At 36.8% G+C, this 12,685-nt stretch overlaps 1 protein-coding gene across 1 annotated transcript; it reads right to left on the bottom strand.

The window, feature by feature from the left end:
* Nucleotides 1–4,274: 4,274 nt before the first annotated feature.
* Nucleotides 4,275–12,223, bottom strand: LOC114273740 (Alba DNA/RNA-binding protein). Its single transcript, XM_028215553.2, has 8 exons — nucleotides 11,862–12,223; nucleotides 6,913–6,993; nucleotides 6,726–6,814; nucleotides 6,563–6,637; nucleotides 5,666–5,850; nucleotides 5,470–5,568; nucleotides 5,149–5,334; nucleotides 4,275–4,651 (listed from the first exon to the last, which is right to left on the bottom strand). The coding sequence occupies exons 1-8, from the start codon at nucleotides 11,982–11,984 to the stop codon at nucleotides 4,548–4,550; spliced, it is 942 nt and encodes a 313-aa protein (XP_028071354.1). The 5' UTR covers nucleotides 11,985–12,223; the 3' UTR covers nucleotides 4,275–4,547.
* Between the last annotated feature and the right edge of the window lie 462 nt (nucleotides 12,224–12,685).

Genomic DNA, 12,685 nt, shown 5'->3' with positions numbered 1-12,685 from the left:
GTTCACCATCGGCTACCCATTCTTTAACCAAGGCCTTAACATTCTCAAGGCTGCAAGGATATGGATTTTTGTTCTCATAACTCTTCCTCTTTTGAGAGGATGACGCCTCCCCTTGCGAGCGGCTCTCTCCTACAGAGGTTATCGCAGTAACTCTGCTACTGCGGGAGTAGCAGTGACTATCATGAGATCTATGTAGAGGGCCAATGGTACTGAGGTTCCTAGCTGCCTCAACCAAGGCTAAAAAGGTAGGCAGATTATGGTTCACCAAGAAAATTTTATAGTCGCGTATGGCACTCTCCACACATATGTTGACTAAATGGGCCTCATCCACTGGTTCATGACAGTCAATAGCCTTATCTTGGAACCGCTTAACATAGTCCAGTATATATTCGCCTTCCGTTTGGACATTCATCTCGCCCAAGTGTGAGGGTTATAACTTTCTCTTGGACTTGGACAAACTTTGTGTGGAACTTGTTCACCATCTCTTCCCAACTCTTGATCGAGTTGGGAGCCAAGATCACATACCAGCTGTGAGCCCTTTCAGTAAGTGATTTGGAGAACTCCCGAAGGCACAGAGAGTGGTCACTACCATGGATACCAAGAGTTTAAATGAACCTCACCACGTGTTCTCTGGCATTGCCTTGTTTTCCATCAAACTTAATAAACTTGCGCACTGTATACCCAATTGGGTATGGCATGGTCAATATCTCCTGAGAGTATGGGGGTTTCACATCTGGGTCTGGGAGAGATGGCAATTGCTTCTTGCTATGCTCTTGCTCGAGCATAGCTTATACGTCGGATAGAGTAACGAAGTGAGTGGGTTGGAATGGACCTATTTGTTCCTAGATAGCTGAACCAGCGACCGTACCGTTTGCCTGAGGTACCACTAGAGGCACCTGGATCGGAGCTCGAACCTTAGGGAGCAGGTTAGTCATTGGGTTTGGGACTGCTGCAAGTGGAGGTGCTTGCGCTAAGGCTGGTCTGGACGCCATGGCCATAATAGCCTCAGTAAGAGTTTGCAAAGCTACCAGGATCTCCCTCTACGTAACGTAGAGTAACTGGACTGCCTCAACCACAACACTATGGTCGTGGTCCTTCGCATGTGATATTCCGCCATTGGAAGAGCCATGCTGTCGTGGGGGCTGCTGAACCTCATCCTCTGCCATCTTTTCCAGTGAAGTGTGTAAGCCACTGCTAGTATGAACCATCAACAAAGTAGCCTCCCCAGTAGAGTCGCCAAAAATGTAAGGGAGTTCAAAGTTAGGAAGGTAATTAGAGAGGCAAAACTATACTAATGGTCCTACAATGGTGGAATGGCTAAAGAATCAACAGCAGCAACTGTCTGGGAGTTGGAGAGTGTGCGGCTGGGCTAAGGTGAAGCAAGTAGCTCAAGAAGAAATGTATGGCAGTGCACAAATGGGCAACATCTTCTCCAAATCTCCAAAATTCCTCTTGTTGAACCTTGGGAAGTGGGTTCTATTTATAGGTTTTTCCTTGGTACGAAGAGGACACCAAGTGGCCAAATAAAGAGAAGACAGGTGTCTCTAAGGATCACACAAAATATTCTGCCTTGAGCCACCAGGCTGAAGGTGTCACGTGTCCCTCTGCATGTACTGTGTACTATCTGTTTGCCTCCTCAACTACCCTTTTAAACCTCAGCGAGTGTAGTTACGACAGAAGTGTTTGGTGCTGCAACTCCCTTTTTGAGTCTCAGCAAGTGTAGTTGCGGCGGGAGCGTTTGCCATTGCACTTGCCTTCTTAGCTCGAACCTCAACAAGTGCACTTGCAACGATAAATCTTGCTGCAGCACTTGCCTTCTCAGTTCTATGTGGCCAGTACATGCATTCTCAAAACTTCATTAGTCTGCTATTGACTATGTTCGTGCTCACCTCAGCGTAGCCTCCACCCTTAGCCACCTAACCACAAACTCCCTAGCTTCCCAGGGCGAAGGCCATAACCAAGCTTGCTATCAGCCATGATGTGCCTTAGTACCAAGCCCAAGGAGGCTTCCTTAGTCCCGCGTGTGCGACTAAGGCAGGTCCATGACCTGGGTAATTGAAAATGAGTCCCTTACACTCGGGTTACCCTGTTCCTATCTTTGCGGGATTGCCGCGGTAAACTGGTATTTCTGAGCTTGCTATCAGCTCCAACTAGTAAGCCTTGGGGCCTGCTATCAGCGCCAAGTTAATGAACTTTGGGGCCTGCTATCAGCACCAAGAATTAGCCTCTTCTTGTAGAGGGGAAGCTTTTCCTAAAGGCTGATATCACCTTGGCGAGATGTTCCATTCGCAAATTGGTTGCGGCGACTATAGTTGCTGCAGCAATCGTTTCCCGTGGCAAGTTCAAATGACAAAATCGACAATATTGGAGATGGCGCCGACAAAGTGCCTCTGCAACTTGGACGCTACAAGTAATGCCTCTGCAACTTAGTTACTTTGGTTCTCTCCTTCCCTTAGCAACTTCAGGTGGCTGCGGAACCGACAATACTTGGAATAGCGGTAGTATTGGCAATACTTGGAATGGCAGCACTGAGACAAAGTGCCTCCGCAACTTGGCCGTCGCAAGTGTCGTCTCTGCAACTTAGTTGCTTCGGCTTTCTCTTTCCCTTAGCAACTTCAGATGGCGGCTGAACTGACATTATTGGGTAATGGCGACGCTGAGGCAAAGTGCCACAGTAACTTGACTGCCGCAAGTGTTGCCTCTGCAACTTGACTTAGGCATTTTCCTTCGTGGAGTCCATTTGAACCTTTGGCAGGTCGGACCTACTTCGGCCTTCTGTTGGCCCACTTCCCTTGAGCTTTAGCCCATGCTTCTTTTTCATTCCAACGAGGCAACCTCAGCACTTAGGCCCATATTTAATTTGGAGCTTAATTTCTGACCCTTTACAATTATTAGGATATATAAAGGAAGATTTTTAACTAGGCCTTTGTATAACATGTTTTTATGAGTTTTTTTTTATTTTTTTTTTCCCCTCCCTTAAGACATTGAAAGAATTTCACTTTTATGATTAGAGTTTTTGAACACTTAGGGGACAAAGAGATTTACTACTCTCTCCATCTCAAACTAATAGTTCCTTCTAAAAAATTCAACTTTTTTTGTAGTAAAATTATTACACTTTAAAAAGATTAATTTTTCAAAATTACCTTTTGATAGTACATTTTTAAAGAATATCAATGTCCTAATTATACTTTTTGTGTTGCTAATGAATTTTAAAAAAAGAACAAAATAAGAAATTTATATTATTTTAGTTCATAATTTTTGAAATGAAATTAATATTTTGAGACAATAAAAAATGAAATAAGAGATTAATATTTTGAGATATAATGTGTACAACTATGGACAAAAAATTTGAATTTTGCAATATTTATAATTCGGAGATATTTGATAATGAAACATTTTTCTTTTTTGATTTCTAAATAAGTAAATTTTGTTTTAAATATTAAATAAAATATGCATATTTGTTAAGAGTTAAAACTATCGCTTTCATCGAGCCTGCCTTTCTCATCTATTAGGCCAACAGGATTTAATGAATCTAGACATGTTCATGGAGTGATTAAGAACGTTTTTAAAAAAATACACAGACAAAATTAGAGATATTACTAAAGGCAAGAACAATGTATTTTTTGAAACGGTAGTTTACCAATTAATATATAAATTAGTGTACTAACTAATATTATATCATTATTACAGACCTTACCTATTATACAAATTACAAATATTTAAAATTTATAAAATTATATCACATCATCTATTAACATATTAATTAATATATATAGTATTATTTAAGTCTCTATGCTTTTGCATTAAAAAATGTGAATTTGGTAAAAACACAAACACTGATAATGCCCACAATACACATCAGCAATGCTTATCTCATAACTTTGTCCTCTCGACCTAGTTTCCACATCAGTTTGAACAAAGTACAAAACAAACATCAAATAATCTTAATAGCCCAAAATTTCTGTGAAACCTCAAGCAGCTAAACATCGAAATGTGATCTTATTTTATTGGACCTTCAAGAAAATGCAGATAAGTCAAAGTGACGCAATGGTTGAGCAACCTCTGCAAATACTACATGAACTTCAATATGCCTAACACCAAATACCATAAAGTTGGTACTTTTCACAACAAATGCTAGTTTAGTGCACTACAAAACTTCACAACAGCATTAAAAACAAAAAATGACACCAAGAAATTGCCAAGAAATAGCACGGAAAGAACATGACTAAAAGGGAGACGAGCTTTAGAAAAAAAAAACCTATGAATAAAGATAATTGAATAAATACAATAAGCATATATTTGGACTGCAAAGAGTGAAATTGACAGCAATTAGAAATTGGCTACTTGCTCTTTGGCTAACATAAAAAGCAGCAACAGAGTTTAAAACAAGCTTTGCCCACATTCACAAAAAGAACAAAATCAATGCTTAAAAACCCTGAAGAACATAAAGCCATAATTTCAAAACTTCCAAACCAGACTTTAAAATATGATAACCGCTAAGCCATGGCAAACATTCAGCTAGAGCAAAGCACACCAACCCCCAATCATTATGCCTGATTGCCACCACCCCTTGGACCCCTGCCCATCCGTCCACGGCTGCGTCCATAGCCTCCTCTGCCCCCTCCACCTCTCCCTCTTTCATACCCGGCACCTGTCAAAAAAACCGAGTTATTTGAAATGATAAAACCAAAAAACAATTCAAACAGAAACACAAGCATTGGCATTACCAGAGCATTAATTCATATCACAATTCCATTTACAGTGTAAACAATATGCAACTAAATGGATTATTTGAAAACTAAGTCAATACATTAATGCTTCTCATGAATTAACCATTACCAAAAATAGAATTTAGAATTTTATATTCCAAGTCTTTTGTAGACACTAAAAATATTCAAATCAAGAAGTCACACCATTGTGGTCAAAATAATATTGACTAAACTACTAGTAAAAATTGAATACTAAGCTATTTAACTAAGATATTTATGAAGATAAATAAAATTTTCAATTATTATTACACTGAGTTAGTTGAAAAGAGAAGTGCAAAAGCTATTAGCCTGAAATTGAGACTAGCTTCTTGTGTTCCAATAGCCAATATTGCACAAGAACATTATGAATGCAAATAGAAACAGAGAGTAGCATACTAACCACGGTACCCCCAATCTCTGCCACGCCCACCTTGGCCCCAATTTGAATATCCATCATTGCCACGACCACCACCTTGGCCCCAGTTTGAATACCCATCATTGCCACGCCCACCACCTTGACCCCAGTTTGAATATCCATCATTGCCACGCCCACCACCTTGGCCCCAGTTTGAATATCCGTCATTTTCTATCAGACAGAAAATATAGCAAAAATCAGGGATATGCATTGAAGTTATTATTAACATAGCAAATAAACATATAACTTGATACACAACTTGATCATATTTTTTGCATTACAAATTGCAATTCTAGGAGCCAATACCTTGGTAGTTTCCATATCCACCTCTGCCCCAACCCCGTCCTCCTCTCCCCCTTCCCCTCCCTCTCCCTCTGCCACGATCTTGTCCACGACCATATGAATCTAAAAAAACAAATAATAATGTGTTTTAGGGGGAAAACACATACACATGAACACAATTCAACAATTATCCATCTTCAATTGTTGTTGCTGATATCACCTTCATTAACAGCATTATAGGGTGCACGCGTTTGTCTAGGTTGTTGTTGCTGCATCTGATAATTATACTGTCTAGGTTGCTGTTGTTGTTGCTGTTGCTGATGATAATTATACTGTCGAGGTGGTTGTTGCTGCTGATAATTTTGCTGTGGCTTTGGTTGGCCCACCTGGGATGGAGCTTGGTACCTATGGGCACAGAATTCCATTCAGGGACACATTCGACTCAGATAACCAGGAAAGAAAGGAACTCACTTGGCAGTCAAATGAAACATGTATAGGTTGGGAGAAGGAAAAAAAAGAAAAAGAAAAAAGAAAACTAGGAAACAAATGAAATGGCCAAAGGTATAAAATTCAAGCGGGTCAAAACAATTAGCTAAAAGCAGTAGTTCAAGCAGGGGTTTCCAGAATTTCTTAGCTCCCAACCTCTGTTACATTGACTCTTCTACTTTTCCCAGAGTACCTGTGTCCACCACATATGACATGGGTAAGGGTGTGGGATATGTGTCCGACACTCGTATCCAATTTAGACAATCCTTTAATTTGTGAGAATGTATGAAGAAGAAGAAACTCACATTTACTAGTAAAGCAATATTTTTTGTCTTTCACATGAATTAGATATAGAAATTTCATATGTTTCTTGAATCCTATTTAATTTCTAATATATTTCTGTATAATTTACGATATCTCATCTGAGAATATTATATAATATGCAATATTTATGTGTACATGACACGTCCCCGTACCCATATCCAATTTTGGATATGTGTCCGTAGATCCTAAAATTTAAATTTATGAAGGTCTCATGGTTGAATACACACCCACACCTGATACTCATACCCGAGTCCATGTAACCTAGCTTCCAACCAGTCACCTAAGATTTAGAAGAATTGAAATTTACCCTGGAGAATTCTTGTCTAGCTCCCTGGTTGACAAGGTAACTGAAATCATTGAGACATGGCGAGTCTGCTCCACACTATATTAGACATGTCCAAGTTAGTGTCAGAAGTATAGCTTCAATATACATATGAAAATGGAGGTGATGTACAAGACGCGAAACTTACGGTAAAAGACCCTCTTCAATGGGTTCCCATACATCAGTTATGCTTACTGAACTGATGGCAGTATCTTGATGCAATTGGGGAATTCTCCTCTGTTTCAGGGAAAGAATGAGCTAGATTTCTTCATAAAAAAATATAAAATAAAAAAATCCAAGTAAACAGAATGTGATAGAATTGTAGATGAACCAACTTTTATAATCTCTGCAATGGCCACTGTCTTGCTAATTGCCTGTCCCATTGCTTTTAAGACAATCTCTCTCCCACGTTTCTCCTACATAAATGATCATAAAATATTAGGAGAAAAACACTAACAACCAAGTTTTCCAAGAAACATTACTCAAATAAATTTGATAGGCAAAATACAATCTATTCATCATCAATAGTGGCTTATCCCTTTTGATGAATGCAAGTTCAATTTGACATGGCAATGTCTTGATGCAAACAAAACCTGCTAAAATCATCTTTTTAACACCCACAGTTGAAAAGAATAATTGGAAACACTCTACAAGTCCCAGTTATCAAAATCGACAAGAACCAAGTTCCATATTTCCACATTCTGAATTAGAATTGCAATTGTTCCTGCAGAGCAGCAACCTGAAGCAATTCTGCTGGCTTAGTACTCTACAGCACCTTCAAGTTTCTGGAAATTAAATCTTTTCCCCAACTAAATCCATCATATTATTGATCAAAAACCACTTATCAGTGCACTTTGTCACCCCGGGGCAAAACTTTAGCACTCCAACTATAGCAATTCTGCTGGCTTTATAAACATTCTGCTTAAAGAACTTTACTTAATATGTTTCTCTTTCGGCTTACAGGAATCTTTTGTTAATCGTTGTTTACTCTTACAGACTTCATGGAAGAGCTTTAGTATATTTTGTATACTTCCGGTGTATGGAGGTTTGCTCCTTGTGTCGTTTTTATGTATAATACCCACAAAAATGTTGTTAAGAAACCAGTAAGAGAGCATATCCATACAAGATTTTAAAATAAATGTCAATCGCTCAAGCTTGGCACCATCAAAGCTCATTAAATGTCTCATTTTCTTTTCACCCCCCTAATGGACTTTGGCAGCTTCCAATGTATGACCTTAAAAATATATGGCGACTCTTATTCTAAGGGTTCAAGAACAACTAGTTCTTAGCTGGCCAATGAGCTTGTTCAACTTTGTTCAATATTATGTACTCAACAAAAAAATAAAGTTTGTTTGTTATATAAAGGAGTGGAACTAAAGCATTGTTTTGAAGCTCGTTACGTGAACCAAGCCAAGTTCGAGCAACACCCAGCTTGGGTTGCCTACATTCACGAACATAGGTGATTTGTTTTGTAAGTAGATAAGGAGATGATTTCCCTGACCCAAGCCCAAACAACGGAAAACTCAGCTTGGCTTGGCTCATTTGCATCTCTACTCCCACAATTAATTTTTGTCTCTCTAAGGGCTTTGGTCCTCGCATGTGCCAACAAAAAGAACACACACACAAAAAAAAAAAAAAGTTTACATTACAACCACACCCCTTGAGATTTCTAACAATTGCAAGAACAACCCACATGAGGTTTTTGAAATAGCATTCTCACCTCTTACTTCATCTAACAAGAAAAAGGAACCCTCTCCTACTAACTCCACCAACATGCCAATAATACTATTACAAGTTATCTTTTTGCAAAATATTAAACTTTCGATCAAAATATTCACTTTTAGATATAAGGGAAAAAGTACAATCGCATGTTTCATTAAAATAATGTCGCTTGACAATTCTGATGAGTGTTAATGTCATTTTATAAACCTAAGCAGATGTCTGTGCAATTGTTAGAAACTCGGGGATTTTACTGTAATTTTCTAATCGAAGCAAAATAAAAGTAAAAATCATAACTTTCTAAGCATGTGCAGATGCAAGCAATCTGCAACTAAACACAGCTCATTCACACTCACAATTCTGCAAATCCATGATACAACCTAATCACTGATTTATGCACTACTTGGTATTAATACCTAAATGGTGCCAAAACAACAATATTAAAAAAATCACCTCTAAATCATTAATGAAGTGTAGAGGACAAAATCTTTCACTAAGACATTCCTTGAGTCAAAAACCTTGACACCTTTTTTAAAATTTTTATTTTACTTTATAGAGAAGAATTCAAAAGCTTTCAAGGATGAAAGTTTAACAAGTTAACAACTTAATATTGTTAGCAGCTGTTACATACCTTAATAGCATAAAAGAAACACATTCACTTGCAACAATAAATTATAGTGACAGACAGTAGGGTGCAAATAAAATGATTCCTCTTTGAGGCAACTGAAACAAAGAAAGGCATGCCAAAAAATAAAAAGATTTTTTATAACGTTATAGTCTAAGACACAAACAATTCAAAGAAGGTGTCTTATCCGGGTTGGACACACATCCAAATGTATTCTCTCTCTTCTTTATTTTTTTTATAAATAGGATTAGACATGATTCAAACACTAGGGTTAGGAGACACATGTGTCTCTCGTTTAGACTCACATGAAACACATTACAAGTTTATAAAAATAAAAATAAACAAGTTAGGATCCAATCATAAAAAAATATAGACTTATACATAGTAATCCTGACTCATTTAGACTATAGAAATTAATGATGTGTCACATTTTTTTATTATCTTTAAATGAAATATTCATATTTAATATTATTTACGCATGTTGCAATGCGTCCTCTCTTACATTTTTAAAATTTATCGTGTTGGCAAATCTATATTGTGTTGTGTGTACATATTTTTGCTTCTTAGTATATATTAATCCAAGATACAAAATAAATGCTGCAGGGCTTCAAATCTAAGCTAATGGCAACCAAAACATATGCACTCAGAATTACCCAGTAAGACTAAGGGCTAGTTTGGTATGTTTGGAAAAAGCCAAAAAGTCACTATCAATGTAGCACGGACACGGACACGGACACGGGACATGACACGAACACGCGGACACGCAATTTTTCAAAAAATGGGGGACACGTTTAATATATATAATTTTATTTATTTATTATATGTCTAAAATAAAAAGAAAATCATTAATTCTTATACAATTACAATAATAATAAAATTAATAAACATATTTTTTTAATTTTTTTTAATAAAATGAGTTTTTTAAATAAAAATAATTTATTTTATAAATTTTAGGTTTAAAAAAAATAAGGATAAAAAAAGAAAGAAGAAAAAAAAAAAAAAAAAAAATAGAGGGAGAGAGAAACAGGATAAGAAGAAGAGAAAAAAAATAAAAAAATAAAAAGAGAAACAATAGAGGAGAGAGAGAGTGAAATCAAAAAGGCTGAGATAGAGACACAGAGTCAGAAAAGCAGAGACGAAAGGGAGAAGAAGAGGAAGAAAATGAAGAGAAGAAGAACAGGGCAGATGAAGAGAAGAAGGAGAAGAAGAAGAGAGAAGATGAAGAATATCAGCTCCTCAGCTTCTTCGATTGACAGGTTAGGCTTCTTCCTCTCCCTCAATCTCTTTCTCTCTTTCTCTGTCTCATCTCCTCCCTCGATCTCTTTCTCTCTTTCTGTCTCCTTCGATCTCTTTCTCTCTTTCTCTGTCTCCTCTGCAACAGTTTTCTCTCTTTCTCTGTCTCCATCGATCTCTTTCTTTCTTTCTCTGTCTCCTCTGCAACAGTTAGGGTTCTTCGATCCATTCATGCGTGTCCAGAAAGTGTCCAAGCGTGTCCATGGCATGTCCGACTGAAAAATTTCAAAAAAAAAAAAAGGGATACGTTAGAGAGTGTCGGACACGTGTCTACTGCGTGTCCGACGCGTGTCCGTGTCCGTGTCCGACACTCGTACGTAAGGCCTAGCGACATGTCGATGCGTCATAGGTCACTATCCTATTTAAGTCACATCATCTTATTTAAGTCACATCACCTCTCCAACACATCACTTCATACCCAACCCATATTTCATAAAAAGTCAAAAAATACACTTATTTAGATCATCCCAAACAACTCCTAATTCTAGCCATTGCTCTATGAGTAATGATATACAAACAGAATGTTCGTACAGAAATTCTATACATAATGTGTTGGCATCTTGTGATCACTTCATTTTCAATCAAAACACTCATTATTATCCTTATAATTTCACAAATGACATTAACACATCATTCCAGATGTATTTTTTGTATGAATTTTATGTTTATAAATCACTTTCCTTGCTCTATTGGTGCACACATATCAAATGGGATACACCTACCTATCATGTCAAGCTAATGCTACCAATTGACTAAAACACAACTATAAAATGTGGCTATCATGAAAACCACATTTCACGGTTGCTACAAATATTTGACTAGAAACCCGAAGTTTTAAACTATCAACCAATCAGGCAATCAGGTAAAACAAGCAAGTATATAAATACCAAAATATGCCCATGTGACACCAAAATATAATCTAGTATTCAAGACTACCTGAAAATTTTCTAAAGCTGTGTTTGGCTGAGGGATTTGGAAAGCGAAGGGAAATAAGTGTGTGAAACTAGGTAAAATACAGGTATATTTTATTCACATTTCCTTTCTCTTTCCCTTTACACTATGTTTAGTTGAGAGATTTAAGAAGGGATTTGAAATGTAAATAAAATATACCTACATTTTTACCTAGTTTCACACACCTTTTTCCTTTCCTTTTCCTAACCCCTACCCAAATCCTCTAACAAAACACAAGCGTAAATGTTCTTAAATTGTTGCAATTGCATCAATGCAACTCCAATATCAAGCACATGCAAAGTATGATGAAGCACTAAGATAAATTATATATAGTAAAAAAATAGAAGTTAAAACTAAAGAAAAATTGTTCCATCAACACCAACTGAAATCAAAACACAATTATTGCAAAGAAACCAAAAACTGTACTATAGTATGAAAAAAAAATTCCATGCGTAGCAAATCTATTGAATTATCAACTTACGCTGTATAATTTCAGTGAATATCAGTCATTCCATAGATTAGATGAGAGAATCAAACGAGAATTACAATTAATACCCAACAAATCAACGACAATCACACAAGTTATAGCAGGAATCCAAAAAAAAAAAAAACCCTTGAAACAAAACACAAACTACGATATCAAATAAAAACCAATCAGATATAAACCGATTGAACAAACGATGACAGAGAGAGTGCCTGAAGAAGATTGGTGGCATAGCTGATGTAGTTCCTAACCAAACCCTGTGCTGTGATTCGGATCTCGTTCTCGTTTATGGGCGTTTCGGGCTTCGGTTTCTCAACCTTCTGGTATCTATCCATGGCTTTCGGATTTGAAGAGCGAGAGAGAGAGAGACGAAGAAGATAAAGTTTAGAGAGAGAAACCCTAAAACCCTTTTTGCAGAGAAAGAAAGGGAAGGGGGAAAGTGCTAAAACCTCAGCGATTGTTTGTTAAACCAACAAAAGCAAATACGGGTCAGGTTTTAATCTACAATTCCCGGGCCAATTGTGGGGCAAAGTCACTCGCTTTGTAGAGCGTGAAATCACGAACGCTCAGGTTTGGGCCAGTTGTGGGTTACGTGTGGCAGGATTTGCTCGCCGTTTTTAGGGGCTAATGTTGTTGGATTTGAATTGGACTTACTAGGGCTTCAATTAGAAACTATGCTTTTTGTGGAAGATTAATTAATTGAGTCAATGAAGAATCTTGTAATTTAGGGTTGTGTAATTAATGCCTTAAAACTCATTTTTCAATTTTTATTTTTATTTTTATTTTGAGTCATATTATTTTTCATATTTTTTATATATTTTTAATAAAAATTTAAAAAAATTATTTTTTAAAACGCCCTTAAATCTAGTTTGCAAAGTTTTAAAGAGATTATATATTATTTTATATTTGAGTTATGTTAGAAATACTAAATAATTTTATCAAATTTTTTATCAAACCTTATACACATGTGGATTTCACACCCATGTGACTCAAGGTTTGATAAAAAATTTGTTAAATTATTTAAAATTTATAGCAG

Source organism: Camellia sinensis, chromosome 14, assembly GCF_055761805.1.
Source record: "Camellia sinensis isolate YWXY chromosome 14, ASM5576180v1, whole genome shotgun sequence".
Lineage (NCBI taxonomy): Eukaryota > Viridiplantae > Streptophyta > Magnoliopsida > Ericales > Theaceae > Camellia > Camellia sinensis.
The sequence above is the reverse complement of the archived record's forward strand: the minus strand, read 5'-3'. Positions and strand labels throughout refer to the sequence as shown.

Excerpts from the sequence above, each read along its gene's own strand:
- LOC114273740 (XM_028215553.2), bottom strand. The coding sequence starts at position 11,984 with ATGGATAGATACCAGAAGGTTGAGAAACCGAAGCCCGAAACGCCCATA. Across the intron at positions 6,638-6,725 it reads ATTGAAGAGGGTCTTTTACC|TGTGGAGCAGACTCGCCATG; the intron begins GTAAGTTTCGCG and ends TGTCTAATATAG. Across the intron at positions 5,335-5,469 it reads TGGATATGGAAACTACCAAG|AAAATGACGGATATTCAAAC; the intron begins GTATTGGCTCCT and ends TCTGTCTGATAG.